Source organism: Rana temporaria, chromosome 5 (genome assembly GCF_905171775.1).
Source record: "Rana temporaria chromosome 5, aRanTem1.1, whole genome shotgun sequence".
Taxonomy (NCBI): Eukaryota; Metazoa; Chordata; class Amphibia; order Anura; family Ranidae; genus Rana; species Rana temporaria.
In genome coordinates this window covers 420,697,530-420,713,373 of record NC_053493.1, presented here as the reverse complement: position 1 = coordinate 420,713,373, position 15,844 = coordinate 420,697,530, and the positions used below count along the sequence as shown (strand labels likewise).

Below are 15,844 nucleotides of genomic sequence, written 5' to 3'. Positions count from 1 at the left end.
CCGCCGGTTCTCCTCTTTGAGCTTCTCCAGCTCCATTTCCAGTTCATGGAGCCTGGGGGGGTCAGCCCGCTGTGACCTCAGGTGGTTGTTCTCCTCCTCCATGCGGCTTATGCACTCCTCCAGCTCTATGTACTCACGGATAAGATCCTGCTTGCTCATGTCCTGCAGGCTTTCCACGTGGTCCTTCATCATCAGGAACTGGGTGGTGGTGTAAGGGGCCACCGGTGGGCCCTTGGCGAACATCTCGGCCCGCATCTGGGGCGCCCGCTGCGATTCCATCTCCTCCAGTCGCTTCTTCTCCTCCCAGGTCCGCTGGTTATATGACTTCCAGGACCTCTTCTTCTTGGAGGGTAGCTGGCGGTGCCTCTTTCTGCCCAGCTCCCTCCAAGGCCCCTCCGGCTCATGGCTGTCGCCCATGACCAGCTGACAATGGTGTTCCCTGTTGTCCGTAATAACAGATTGTACCATGAGGGCTTCGTAAGGGGTGCCCAATGGTTCTTCCTGACCCAGCTCCTGGGGATCCCAAGCCGAGTCTACACAATGGGCTGCTGCTGGTGGGCGGTACCCAGGTTGAGACCAATTTGACCTGGTGTTGTCATTCATGGGGCAATTCTGCTTGAAGTGACCCAACTGTTTGCACCGGAAGCAGCGTTGTTCGTTGTCCTCCTGGCGTGGGTAGCGAGGGCTATATGTCATCGGTCTGTTAGGCGGTCGGTATCTAGCGGCTGGTGGGTGTGAGGGCGCCGTTGGTTGTGGGGGTTGTACCCGTGGTGTGACCTGGTTTGTCTTGCGAGTATCCGCATATTCATCCGCCAACTTCGCGGCCTCTGGTAGAGTCATGGGCCTGCGATCTCTCACCCAGTCTTTGACGTCCGTCTGGATGTGATTGTAAAATTGCTCCAGGAGCATTAGTTGCAAAATGTCCTCTGCGGTGGTGGCCTGGCTGCTGTTAACCCAGTTAGAGGCCGACAGGGACAGCTGGCATGCCCATTCTGCGTAAGAGTCTTTCGTGGTTTTGCGTGAGTCCCTGAACTTCTGTCGGTGGGACTCTGGGGTTACTGCATAACGAGCCAGGAGCACTTCTTTAACCCGGGCGTAGCTATGGATATCCTGATCTGGCACGGTCCGGAAAGCATCAGAAGCTTTGCCTGACAGTTTGCCTGACAATATTGCAACCCACTCTCTTCTAGCTATTCGGTGCAGGTTACATTGTCGCTCAAAATCTGCCAGGTAGTTATCAATCTCACAGTCCTTTTCATCAAAAGCTTTAAAAGCGCTAAACGGAATCTTCCTTGCGTCTGCTGTGCTGTACTCACTGTTCGTAGAAGGTGCGGCTGCTTGTTGGACTGCTGCCAGTTTTAACTGTAGTTCTGCGTCCCTTATTTGTTTATCCTTCTGTAGTTCTGCGTCCCTTATTTCTTTAGCCTCCTGTAGCTCTGCGTCTCTTATTTCTTTAGCCTCCTGTAGTTCTGCGTCCCTAATTTCTTTAGCCTTCTGTAGTTCTGCGTCTCTTATTTGTTTAGCCTCCTCCGCTAACAGGTCCATCACTTTCAGCACCACATCCGGCGTTGGGTTCGGGCCGAACCACGCTAGCTTCTCTCTCATTAGCTTGTTGGCTGGCGATTCCTCCTCCTGAATCACTGGTGTCTCCATCTCTTGTACTGCTGGCGTTGCTGCAATCCCGTCCTCCTGGTCTATCTCCATTGATTCCGCTATGATGACCCGCTTGGTTTTGTTGCTAGCAATCCTTCCAGTAGTTCTTCCAGTGTCTGCTTGGAATCCGGGTGTGAAGGAGAGTAGAAGGGAAGATCCCGCTGCTGCCAACCAATTTGTGACGGTATCGGTATGATATCCCCGTCAAGCATTCCCTCCTCTCCATACAAGAACATCACAGGATTCCCCACACATGAGTCAAGACTGGATGCTGGAACCAAAACACTTTATTGACACAAAAACTCAGCTTATATGTGGTTACAGCCTGTTAGGAACGCCCCCCTCACACAGTGGGGTTTCCCATACAGATTATAGGAGACAAGTCGGAGCCGACCATGCAGACACGTTTCTTTAGATAAAGACATCAGGGGAGTTAATTAATACACTGAAGCAATCAGAATAATTAACATACTACTTCTCTAATCATTTAGCCTGATGATACAATACACATCTTTTAAGGGTAAACACAGATCTTCTTTACACAACACAATACATCAATTAACCTTTAGAATAGTGAGGGGACATTACCACGTCAATAACCTGTCAGAGGAATGAATCACACATGAAATTCCTTTCTACATCTACAGACATGGCTAGCAGGGAGCAGTACACTGAGACATATAGGCAAATGTATCACACTCACCCTCTGTGTAGATCAAAAGAACACACCTGTGATATTATCATATAGGGTCAGTACAAGGATAAGGATCTTTATTGTCAAAAAAGTGACAGTTGTTTTCGGTGCAAAGAGTTACATGGTTAAAAACAAAGACCCCCCCCCCCATAGCTACAGGACTGCCCTTTTGAATCCCTTTGGGCTGAAAGTAACGGTCACTTTTTTGGGGGAAAATTAGGATCCTCCTCCTTGTTCTGAAGCTTGGTGGATTGGTCCTATAGTAAAAATGATCTGGTTACAGTGTATGCACGAGGGATTGGGGGTCAGAAGAAGAAGAGGGCAGACAGGAGATGCCAAAAAGGTACGTCAATCAAGTTTCATTTTGGCCGTACCTTCTACGCCCAAGGTGCGCAGTTTAGCTCTCTGACCACTAGAGGGGGAAATTGAGGAAAGACACCCCCCCCCCAACCAACTATTCTCACTCTGCTCCTGTTGGGTAAGGGGGCAAATTCTGCAACCTCTTTGTTAATTCTCCCCCCCCCAGACAAAGGAATGAAGAATAATACAACAGCACAGATACATCAGAAGACACGTCAATAACAGACACTGAAAGCGACAACTCTCTTTTTTTATAATGTTGTTAGGATGTACAGATAGACATTGGCATTAAAAAGCATATTAAAAAGTCGCTCTTTTGTTAGCGGACGTAACATTGCAGACAAAACGCTGAGATAGTTCTGGAGCAGTGAAGCCGAAACTCTGGCTGAGGTGCCGTCACTGCCTATGGTTTAGCACAATGGCAGCTTCCAGCTGAGGTTTTGCACTCCGGAACCCCCGCTTTGTAACAAGATTTCATTAAACTGGCCATTCGCCACTCCAAATCTTTTAGAAGGTAAAACAATTCCTATAGGTTGATAGAGTCAGTAATATGTTGGATGATAAAAGCATTTGTGGAGTGCCGGACTTAAAGCGGGAGGGATAAGACACTGAATCCACATTTTAGAGGCAGATCTCTGCCAACCGGGGGAAGCCTTGGAGTAAACTGGGTACTCTAAAGCAATGGGCATCAACCCTGTCCTCAGGGCCCACTAACAGGCCAGATTTTATGTATTACCTTGGGGAGATGCAGACTAGAATATGGAAATCACTGAGCAGCAAATATTACACCTGTGATGTATTTTAGTTATCTTGCAAACCTGTTAGTGGGCCCTGAGGACAGGGTTGATGACCACTGGTCTAAAGCAATGTTTCTCAACTCCAGTCCTCATGTACCCCCACAACAGGACATGTTTTCAGGCTTTCCATTATTTTGCACAGGTTATTTGATCCGTTTTACTGCCTTAGAAATTATCAAAGGCCGATTCATCTAAGGAAATCCTAAAAACATGACCTATTGGGGGTACTTGAGAACCAGAGGTTGAGAAACATTGCTCTAAAGCAGTGGTTCTCAACCCTGTCCTCAAGTGACCGCCCCCCAACAGGCCATGTTTGCAGGTTTGCCTTCATCTTGCAAAGGGAAGATTGATAGAGTCAGTAATATGTTGGATGATAGAAGCATTTGTGGAGTGCCGGACTTAAAGCGGGAGGGATAAGAGACAGAATCCACATTTTAGAGGCAGATCTCTGCCAACCGGGGGAAGCCTTGGAGTCAACTGGGTAGTCTAAAGCAATGGTCATCAACCCTGTCCTCAGGGCCCACTAACAGGCCAGATTTTATGTATTACCTTGGGGAGACACAGACTAGAATACTGCAATCACTGAGCAGCAAATGATATCACACCTGTGATGCATTTTAGTTATCTTGCAAACCTGGCCTATTAGTGGGCCCTGAGGACAGGGTTGATGACCACTGGTCTAAAGCAATGTTTCTCAACTCCAGTCCTCATGTACCCCCACAACAGGTCATGTTTTCAGGCTTTCCATTATTTTGCACAGGTTATTTGATCTGTTTCACTGCCAAAGGCTGATTCATCTAAGGGAACATGACCTATTGGGGGGACTTGAGAAACAGAGGTTGAGAAACATTGCTCTAAAGCAGTGGTTCTCAACCCTGTCCTCAAGTGACCACCCCACAACAGGCCATGTTTGCAGGTTTTCCTTCATCTTGCAAAGGTGCTTTAAATCAATGGCTTGGTATTTTGGACAGCTATTTTATCTAAGAGACAAAAACATGACTTGTTGGGGGTACTTGAGAACAGGGTTGAGAACTACTGCTCTAAAGAATGCGAGAACCACAGATCTAATGCGAGTCTAGAAAACCTTTACTATTGACATGAAATCCAACGCGTTTCGGAGGCTCAGTACTACTTCTAAAATACACCTTCTTAATTAGATCCTCATGTAAAAACATTTCCTCTGGGAGTATTGCGCCCCCCGTAATGTTTTAGATTTTTTTATCCCTGTACTCAAAGGTTTACTGGACTCACGTTATATCTTATCTTTTGGCCCTTTTCACATTCTTTTGATAGTTTAGGTCAAACAGAAAATCGGAAATGGTCAGATAAACTATCTAGGAAAACTTAGGTTTGTAATCATGAATGATAAATTGGTAATAATAAAAAAAAAAAAAAAAAAAAAAAAATTATTACAAAAGAATTTAGAAGTTTAGGAATGTTGCCTCTTTAGGACCGCCTTCTGGGCGGGGCGGGGAGGAGGAAATCATGGCGCCTACCTTGCTGTTCTGGATGAGGCGGATGATGTGCTCAAAGCAGTTATTGCTGAGGAATATGGCCTGCAGGACCGGCCGATCGTTGCAGTTCAGCATCTCCGGGATGGCCCCTGGAATGAAGAGCAGAGACGACGTCACTCAGGGGCCACACTGTTACATTGTTACCAAGTTACATAGTTACTAAGTTGCAATATTAATCATGTTAAAAAAGAAAGTCCATCGAATTCAACCAATAGATACAATAAATCAGAAAATCTCCATATACAGAGCGCTATCCTCACAGCTGGTACCCTTTAAAAGAAGAAGACATCTTGTTTTTTTTTTGTTCTATTCTGTGTTGTCCTGCAGGGGACAGGACACCCTCCTTCACCAATGTCCACCCAACAACACAGCTAGCAAGGAGACGGTTTACATTGCTCGCTCATCTCCGCCTCCAAGCACTTCTATACAATACAAGGACTGGCAATGGTCCAAATTTACTAAATCCTATTCACATACAACCATGCGTGAGATTTACTGATTGTACAGCCATGGGTCTAACTCAGCAAAGAGTGTGCGGGACCCTCTGCAGAGAGACCATTTCTTCCACACAGGGCCGCCATCAGAAATTATGGGGCCCCTTACACAGCTGCCACCTCAATTTAAGAGAAGAGATTTTTTTTTATAAAAAAAAAAAATGGGGGGTTGCCATCCGGGGCCCTCTTGGCCCTTTAATTAAAAAAAATATATATATATATATATATATATATATATATATATATATATATATATATATATATATAGATATAGATAGATAGATAGATAGATAGATAGATAGATAGATAGATAGATAGATAGATAGATAGATATAGACAGAGATAGAAAATGAAAAAAAAAAATTTAATAAAAAAAATTAAAAAAATAAAAAGGGGGGGGGGGGTTGCTATCCGGGGACCTCTGGGCCCTTTAATAAAAACCAAAAAAAAAAATTAATATATATAATTTTTTTTTTGTTATGAATTTTTTTTTTTTTTTTTTTTAAAGGGGGGGGTTGCCATCTGAGGCCCTGGGGACCTCCGGGACCTTTAATAAAAATAAATAAATAATTATATATATATATATATATATATATATATATATATATATATATATATATATATATATATATATATATATATATATATATATAATAAAGTCTGATGCCTCGTACACACGACCGGTTTTCCCGTCTGAGAAAAAAAAAAACGATGGTTTTCCCGACAGAATTCCCGTCAAGCCTGCCTTGCATACACACGGTCACACAAAAGTCCGGTGAACTTTTGACTGCCAAGAGCGCGGTGACGTAAGAGACGACGACGAGCTGAGAAAATGAAGTTGAGCTTCTGAGCATGCGTCGATTTGTTTCAGAGAACACGCTTTTTTCCTGGCGAAAAAAAAAAAAAAAAGATCTTCCTCTTTTTTTTGGGCAGTTTTCCCGTCAGAAAAACTGCGAGCGAGCATACACACGGCCCGGGACCCCCGAAGAAAAGCTCTCGTGGCAGTTTTTCCGACGGGAAAACCGGCGGTGTGTACGAGGCTCAATGCTTTCGCACATCTATTGTGTTGATGCGGCCGGAAAGGATTTAGCCGAATTAAAAACTGAAACTTCATTTAGCTGGCTTATTTTTTGGCTTGCAGGGCGGAGTCCCGGAGGTCATTGATCATCGTAACCACCAACGTGATAAACACGAACCTTCAGCACACGCGCGTCATCGCCCCCCCCCGGCGACCCTGCAAATGACTGTACAGTAATATGTGGGCCGCTCTGCAAAGATGTGTCACTTCCTGACCACATGGACCGTTCACAACACAAGTTTGCCGACTTAAAACTGAACTCCAGGCAAACAGCCAAATACACAAAAGTGACATAAATACAGTAATATGGTCTCTAAAATAGTAGAAGGCATAAGGGGGGGGGGGGGGGCAATAACCCTTTCATGCCTAAGCCTATTTATGACATTTGGTGTTTACGAGTTAAAATCCATATTTTTGGCTAGAAAATTACTTAGAACCCCCAAACATTATATAGATATTTTTAGCAGAGAATCTAGAGAATAAAATGGCGATTGTTGCAATATTTTATGTCTCACGGTATTTGTGCGGCGGCATTTTAAACACAACTTTTTGGGAAAAATTTACTTTCATGAATTTAAAAAAAATTAAAAAGTAAAATTAGCCCAATTTTTTTGCATAATGTGAAAGATTATGTTACGCCGAGTAAATAGATACCAAGCATGTCACGCTTCATAATTGCACGCACTCGTGGAATTGCGACAAACTACGGTACCTAAAAATCTCCATAGGCGACGCTTTAAACTTTTTTTTATGGTTACCAGGTTAGAGTTACAGAGGAGGTCTGGGGCTAGAATTATTGCTCTCGCTCTGACGATCGCGGCGACACCTCACATGTGTGATTTGAACACCGTTTTCATATGCGGGCGCGACTTTCGTATGCGTTTTCTTTGTTGCGCAAGCTCTTATTTTTATTTTTTTATAATATTAAATTGTGTTTTTTTTACATTTTGATCACTTTTATTGCTGTCACAAGGAATGTAAACATCCCTTGTGACAGTAATAGGTGGTGACAGGTACTCTTTATGGAGGGATCGGGGGGTCTAAAAGACCCCCAATCCCTCCTTTGCACTTCAAAGTATTCAGATCGCCGAAAACGGCGATTCTGAATACTGTGTACTTCTTTAAATCCGGCGCCATTGGCAGCCGAGAAACCCGGAAGTGACGTCACGACGTCGCTTCTGTGTTTTCAATGCGGACACTGAATTAAAGCCGTTTAGGTCTTTGTTTCAGAGCGCGCCTGTACGATGGAGGCGCAGGATCGTGGATCGGGTCTCCCGGTGGGACGGGAGGCCCGGTCAGAGCGGCGAGAGGTGGCGGGAGGGGGGGGGATGTCCCCTCCTGCTCCTCCGGCATAACAACCGAGCGGCTTTTAGCCGCATCGGTTGTTATGTTTGGATAGTCGATCGCCGGCTCTAAACAACGGTACCGGGATGATGCCTGTAGCTGCAGGCATCATCCCGGTATAACCCCCGAAAGCCGAGGACGCATATATGCGTTCCGTCGGCGTGAAAGGGATAATGATTGGATCCCCCTGCAGATTGTGTAAGTCTTCCCACTTACAAAGAAAAGAAAGGTCTATCATTTTTATCATAGGAGTATTTTGTATGATAGAGACAGAAAATCAACCAAATATTCAGAAAAAACACACAATACAAATGTTATAAATGGAGTTCAGTGAGTAAAATAAGTATTTGACCCCCTTAGTAGTTGGTGGAGGGTCCTTGTTGGGAAGCACAGAGGTCAGACGTTTCTTGTAGTTGGTGATCAGGTCTCCACACATCTCAGGAGGGATTTTTTTCTTCTTTACAGATCTTTAAATCCTTAAGGTTTCTTAGCAACTCAAAAGTTTTAGCTCCCTCCATAGATTTTCTATAGGATTAAGGTCTGGAGACTGACTAGGCCACTCCATGACCTTAACCACTTACGGACCCCTCACTGTATATATACACGTCATTTTTTAACCACTTAAGCCCCGGACCATTTTGCAGCTAAATGCCCAGGCCAGGTTTTGCGATTCGGCACTGCGTCGCTTTAACTGACAATTGCGCGGTCGTGCTCCCAAACAAAATTGGCGTCCTTTTTTTCCCACAATCAGAGATTTCTTTTGGTGGTATTTGATCACCTCTGCGGTTTTTATTTTTTGCGCTATAAACAAAAATAGAGCAACAATTTTGAAAAAAATTCAATATTTTATACTTTTTGCTGTAAAAAATATCCCCCAAAAACATATAAAAAAAACATTTTTTTCCTCAGTTTAGGCCGATACGTATTCTTCTACCTATTTTTGGTAAAAAAAAAAAAATCGCAATAAGCGTTTATCGATTGGTTTGCGCAAAATTTATAGCGTTTACAAAATAGGGGATAGTTTTATTGCATTTTTATAATTTTTTTTTTTTTTTTTTACTACTAATGGCGGCGATCAGCGATTTTTTTTCATGACTGCGACATTACGGCGGACACATCGGACAATTTTGACACATTTTTGGGACCATTGTCATTTTCACAGCAAAAATGGCATTTAAATTGCATTGTTTATTGTGAAAATGACAGTTGCAGTTTGGGAGTTAACCACAAGGGGGCGCTGATGGGTTATATTTCACCTAGTGTGTGTTTACAACTGTAGGGGGGTGTGGCTGTAGGACTGACGTCATCGATCGAGTCTCCCTTATATAAGGGATCACTCGATCGATGCGCCGCCACAGTGAAGCACGGGGAAGCCGTGTTTACATACGGCTCTCCCCGTTCTTCAGCTCTGGGGAGCGATCGCGAGGGGGCGGCTATAAACGAATAGCCGCGCCGTCGTCCCGGATCGCTCCACGAGGGGATCCCCCCGCCGCACACAGCGGAGGGGGTCCCGATCGGACCTCCCACCCGCCAGAAGGCAAGGACGTATATATACGTCCTTCTGCCTGTCCGTGCCATTCTGCGGACGTAAATAGGCGTGCGGCGGGCGTTAAGGGGTTAAAAGATGAATCTCTTGGTAACGGCAGCAGCCGCTGCCACAACCGAGATATCCCATTTTTCCTGTGAGTGGTCCTTTAAAACGATAACAGAGGTCTCCGCGGCGGATTCGCTACGAGATCACCGTTATCGGCAGCGGGAGAGGGGACCCCTCCTGCCGCTCTCCCACGCCCTCGGGCTTACACAGATGCTACATGTTTCAGTTTTAGGACCTACCTTGGGTTTAATGATTCTATATACAATGTTCATGGTTTTTGCATCATGCTTTTTATATGCACTTTCATGTATGTTTACTATTATGTATACATTCCAAATCGCATGCTCTGCTATGTGTTTCAGACAAATTAACGCATCCATATTACACTGGTCTTATCTTCGAGTTCTCTCATGCATACCTCATTTAAAGTCCCAAACCCCTCTTCTTTTCTACTCTCCCACGCCCTCCGCCGCTTACCGGAGATGAGACGTCTTTTTGAACCCTCCACTGCACTGCCTGTCTGGGTGGCACGCGACTGCGGCAATCTGCGCCTGGGTGGCACGCGACTGCGGCAATCTGCGCCTGGGTGGCACGCGACTGCGGCAATCTGCGCCTGGGTGGCACGCGACTGCGGCAATCTGCGCCTGGGTGGCACGCGACTGCGGCAATCTGCGCCTGGGTGGCACGTGGCATATTACTGTGGCAATCTGCATCTGGTGGCATATTACAGAGGCAATCTGGGGACAGGCACCGTGGCAAGTGACAATCTGGGGACAGGCACCGTGGCAAGTAGCAATCTGGGGACAGGCACCGTGGCAAGTGGCAATCTGGGGACAGGCACCGTGGCAAGCGGCAATCTGGGAGACAGGCACCGTGGCAAGCGGCAACCTTGGAGACAGGCACCGTGGCAAGCGGCAACCTTGGAGACAGGCACCGTGGCAAGCGGCAACCTTGGAGACAGGCACCGTGGCAAGCGGCAATCTGGGGACAGGCACCGTGGCAAGTGGCAACCTGGGGACAGGCACCGTGGCAACCTGGGGACAGGCACCGTGGCAACCTGGGGACAGGCACCGTGGCAACCTGGGGACAGGCACCGTGGCAAGTGGCAATCTGGGGACAGGCACCGTGGCAAGTGGCAATCTGGGGACAGGCACCGTGGCAAGTGGCAACCTGGGGACAGGCACCGTGGCAACCTGGGGACAGGCACCGTGGCAAGCGGCAATCTGGGAGACAGGCACCGTGGCAAGCGGCAACCTTGGAGACAGGCACCGTGGCAAGCGGCAACCTTGGGGACAGGCACCGTGGCAAGCGGCAACCTTGGGGACAGGCACCGTGGCAAGCGGCAACCTGGGGACAGGCACCGTGGCAACCTGGGGACAGGCACCGTGGCAACCTGGGGACAGGCACCGTGGCAACCTGGGGACAGGCACCGTGGCAACCTGGGGACAGGCACCGTGGCAAGTGGCAATCTGGGGACAGGCACCGTGGCAAATGGCAACCTGGGGACAGGCACCGTGGCAAGTAGCAACCTGGGGACAGGCACCATGGCAAGTGGCAACCTGGGGACAGGCACCGTGGCAACCTGGGGACAGGCACCGTGGCAAGCGGCAATCTGGGAGACAGGCACCGTGGCAAGCGGCAACCTTGGAGGCAGGCACCGTGGCAAGCGGCAACCTTGGAGACCGGCACCGTGGCAAGCGGCAACCTGGGGACAGGCACCGTGGCAAGCGGCAACCTGGGGACAGGCACCGTGGCAACCTGGGGACAGGCACCGTGGCAACCTGGGGACAGGCACCGTGGCAACCTGGGGACAGGCACCGTGGCAACCTGGGGACAGGCACCGTGGCAACCTGGGGACAGGCACCGTGGCAACCTGGGGACAGGCACCGTGGCAATCTGGGGACAGGCACCGTGGCAATCTGGTAGCAGATTCTGCATTATGATGAGTTGAACTATTTAATTTTATATTACAATATAATAATATAAATAATGCGTCTCAATCATCCTGACACCATATCAACCGTGGTGTCGTGATGATTGAAGTGCCAACACCAGCCATTTCCCGCCACGGGCCTTGGCACAATTTTCATCCACAAAGCCAGTCCCCGGTGGCAAAAAGGTTGGGGACCACTGTGGCAGCCCATTCCCCAGCCTTGTGCAGGTCTACAATCTTGTCCCCGACCTCCTCTGACAGATCTTAGGTCTTCCCCATGATGGTGAGATGTGATTGGAGGAAAGAGATTCTGTGGACAGGTGTCTTTTATACACATAACGAGGGGTCGTTAGGAGAACCGTCTTACATTGACAGGACTGATCTGTGTACCACATGAGCGCCCCCTGTAGCCAGTCTGTGGGAGGGAGAATAACTGTTGGTTTGTAGGGGATTAAATACTTATTTTACTCACTGAACTGAAACTCCATTTATAACATTTGTATCATTTGTGTTTTTCCTGGATTTTTAGTTGATATTCTGTCTCTATCATATAAAATACACCCATGATACAAATTATAGACCCTTCATTTCTTTGTAAGTGGGCAAACTTACACCATCTGCAGGGGAGACGATCATTATTTTCCCCCACTGTATACATTGTTTTTTTTTTTTTCGCTGTACAGGAACTTGCCACGGTGCCTATCCCCAGATTGCCACTTGCCACGGTTCCATGCCACCAGATGCAGTTTGCCGCAGTCACATGCCTTGTGCCCCCCAGGCGCAGATTGCCGCACAGTCTCGTGCCCCCCAGGCGCAGATTGCCGCACAGTCTCGTGCCACCCAGGCGCAGATTGCCGCACAGTCTCGTGCCACCCAGGCGCAGATTGCCGCACAGTCTCGTGCCACCCAGGCGCAGATTGCCGCACAGTCTCGTGCCACCCAGGCGCAGATTGCCGCACAGTCTCGTGCCACCCAGGCGCAGATTGCCGCACAGTCTCGTGCCACCCAGGCGCAGATTGCCGCACAGTCTCGTGCCCCCCAGGCGCAGATTGCCGCACAGTCTCGTGCCCCCCAGGCGCAGATTGCCGCACAGTCTCGTGCCCCCCAGGCGCAGATTGCCGCACAGTCTCGTGCCCCCCAGGCGCAGATTGCCGCACAGTCTCGTGCCACCCAGGCGCAGATTGCCGCACAGTCTCGTGCCACCCAGGCGCAGATTGCCGCACAGTCTCGTGCCACCCAGGCGCAGATTGCCGCACAGTCTCGTGCCACCCAGGCGCAGATTGCCGCAGTCTTGTGTCACTAAGCACAGAGGCAGTGCAGTGGAGGGTTCCGCATGAGGGAGAACAGCGGTGATACGTGCCGAGCGGTAAGAGATTTCCACAGTCGCATGCCACGTGCCACCAGATGCAGTTTGCCGCAGTCTCGTGCCACCCATACACAGATTGCCGCAGTCTCGTGCCACCCAGACGCAGATTGGCGCAGTCTCATGCCACCCAGACGCAGATTGCCGCAGTCTCGCGCCACCCAGACGCAGATTGCCACAGTCTCGTGCCACGCAGGGGAGACAATCATTTTCCCCAACTGTATACATTGGTTTTTTTTTCGCTGTACAGGAAATGCAGCAAGTGGCTGGTACAAGGTCACCGTCATGTACTGGCACATATAATGGTGTATTAACACATACAGCGGGACCTCGGATTACGAGCATAATCCGTTCCAGGAGAATGCTCGTAATCCAAGGTACTCGCATATCAAAGCGAGTTTCCCTGTAGAAGTCAATGGAAGCAAAAATAATGCGTTCCGCATCGACTTCAATGGCATGCAATACCGCATGCGGCCAGAGGCGGACGCCATAGAGCCTTGGAAACAGCCGGAAAGGCCAGAGGAAAAACCTCAGAAAGACTTAGGGCCATATTCTCAGAAGAGTTACGACGGAGTATCTCAGGAAACTCTGTCGTATCTCTGCGAGTGATTCCTAGAATCATTTTCGCATAGATACGCTGTAGATCCGACAGGTGTAAGTCACTTACACTGTCGGATCTTAAATGTAATTCGCCGCCGGCCGCTAGGTGGCGTTTACGTTCAGGTCTCATTTGTTTATGCAAATGAGCCTGATACACCGTTTCCCGAACGAAATTGCGTCGCGTAACCGTCGTTTGCGTAAGCGTAAGGTTACCCCTGCTATATGAGGGGTAACCTTACGCCAGTCCCACGTGTGCCATGTTAAGTATGGCGTCGGGTCCGCGTCGTCTTTTCCCGTCGGGTACGTCGTTTTCGTAAGTCGTTCTTGAATACGACTTTACGTCAATGACGCACACGTCGGCGTCATTGCCGTTTTCCGCCGAGAACTGGGTTACCTTTAGCCCAGCGCATGCGCAGTTCGATCGGAACGGGGGCGCGCTTAATTTAAATATAAGCCGCCCTCTTTGAAATACGTGGGGATACGCCAGGCCTTTTACACTACGCCTCCGCAAACTACGGAGCAAGTGCTTGAGGAATATGGCACTTGCTCCAGTAAGTTGGGGCGGCGTAGTGTAAATGGCTGACGCTATGGCCGCGGGAAAAGTACGAGAATCTGGCCCTTAGTTCACAAGCCTTTCCAAGGTCAGCCGAACTGTCCTCTGGCCTTTCCGGCACCCCCCCCCCCCCCCCACACACACACACACACACACATCAGGCCAAACGCGGTACTGCACCCACTTTGGCCTGAATCCCGCTCGTTTTGGGAGACAACACTCGCAAACCAAGTTAGGATTTTAGCAACTACAGTGCTCGTATGGCGAAACGCTAGTTAACCACGTTACCCGCAATGCGAGGTTCCACTGTACATGGCTGCAGAATTTTGTCCATCATACCGTGTTTCCCTCCGAAAATAAGCCCGGGTCTTATATACATTTTGGCAACAAAAGACACAGTAGGGCTTATTTTCGGGGTAGGTCTTACCATGTAAAGTGGTAAGACTCTTTCCCCCTCTCCCTTCCTGCCTGACAGGAATCCCCAGTGTGATCATTAGCTATGATTAAGCACTGTTTGATAGTGTGAAACGCGTCAGCTCTTCTGTCCGTTCTGCTGTGGCATGTATTTTTGATCCCATTTTTTTTAATAAAAGGCAATTTTTGGAGTGTGGCTGTCCAGAACTTCTTCCCATCTCATTGCTATATGCATTGCCAGCACCTGTAGCTTCTAAACTGGAGGAAAGGTTTACTGTTGTCTGACCGACCTGGAGCGGTGACATCACTTTTCCTACCCCAAAATGCATGCACGGGCTCCTCCTCCCGGCCCCCCAAGGTTGACACTTTATTTTACCCTAAAATGCATGCATTAGCTCCTCCAACCCCCCAAAACTTTTTTTCCCCCAAAATGTATGCATGGTCTCCTCCAAGCCACAAAGGGTGGCATTTAAAATGATCCCAAAAAGCATTCATAGGTTTCTCCAAGCCCCCAAGGGTGGCATTCGAATTACCCCAAAACCCACGCGTAGGTTCCTACAATAAGTTAGCAGCCCTCATGCAGGGTAAGATGTGAACCAACAGAAAACCACACCTGACAAATACCCAATACATACGCAGCATGTTGATTCGCAGCGTCAGGAGGCCCTCCTCCCAGTGGGGCCCCGCTAGCCTTTCAGCAGAGTACAGAGGCCGGTCGCTGTTGAGGACCTTGAAGTAGCTGTCCAGGATGTGTCGTATTTCCACCCTCCTCTGCCCGGGGTTGCTGCTGTGCAGAATGTGGATCATGGAGATCAGACAGTTCAGAGTCAGCTGTAGGATGCGCAGGTTCCGGGCTCCCTGACTAACGCACCAGCTCTGCAGGACCAGCATGAGGACCTCTACGGAGGATAGACTGATGAGGAGAAGAGCATTGGTCTACAGGAGAGAACACAAGTCATTTAATAAATGAAAACAAGTAGCATTATATACACTCTCCAACTCAACATATAGGATGCCATGGATAGCTAGGAGAAAAAAAAAAAATAATAAAACCTTAGAAGACTCCATGCCTGCAGAGCAGACACCTCCGGGTTCTTGAGTGAGATCCTAAAGCTACAAAAATGTCCAAGTTCAGCTTCTCCCACCTTCAGTAGTCTTGCCCCAGTGAGGGTATAAGCCCCTTTTGCCCCTCCAGCCCACGTAGATGTTGCCAATTTTGCCATGCAGCCTCCTGCATAACCTCAGATTATATTCATAGAGCCCCCAAAGTACCCCCAACGCAAGAATGCTCCATTATGCAAGAACCCACCACAGCTTCCCTAGTCGAAGGCTCACTCATTGAGCCCCCCACACCTTTCTAACGGAAGGAAGCAGACAAAGTATCGGCCACTGGAGCCTTGGTGGAGATTTATAAATAGTGTGGTGGAGCTTTTGGATCTACTTTTTCTAAAGT

The 15,844-nt window shown here is 48.4% G+C and overlaps 1 protein-coding gene across 3 annotated transcripts in view; it reads right to left on the bottom strand.

Moving 5' to 3' along the window:
* The window catches only part of NBEAL2 (neurobeachin like 2), a 246,062-nt gene that overhangs the window by 121,984 nt on the left and 108,234 nt on the right, over window positions 1–15,844 (bottom strand). For all 3 annotated transcript variants that reach the window (XM_040355232.1, XM_040355233.1, XM_040355234.1), the window contains exons 8-9: window positions 15,027–15,327; window positions 5,001–5,107 (exon numbers count right to left, since the gene is read on the bottom strand). In XM_040355232.1, coding sequence (XP_040211166.1) covers window positions 5,001–5,107; window positions 15,027–15,327 — 408 coding nt within the window. The remainder of the gene's footprint in view (window positions 1–5,000; window positions 5,108–15,026; window positions 15,328–15,844) is intronic.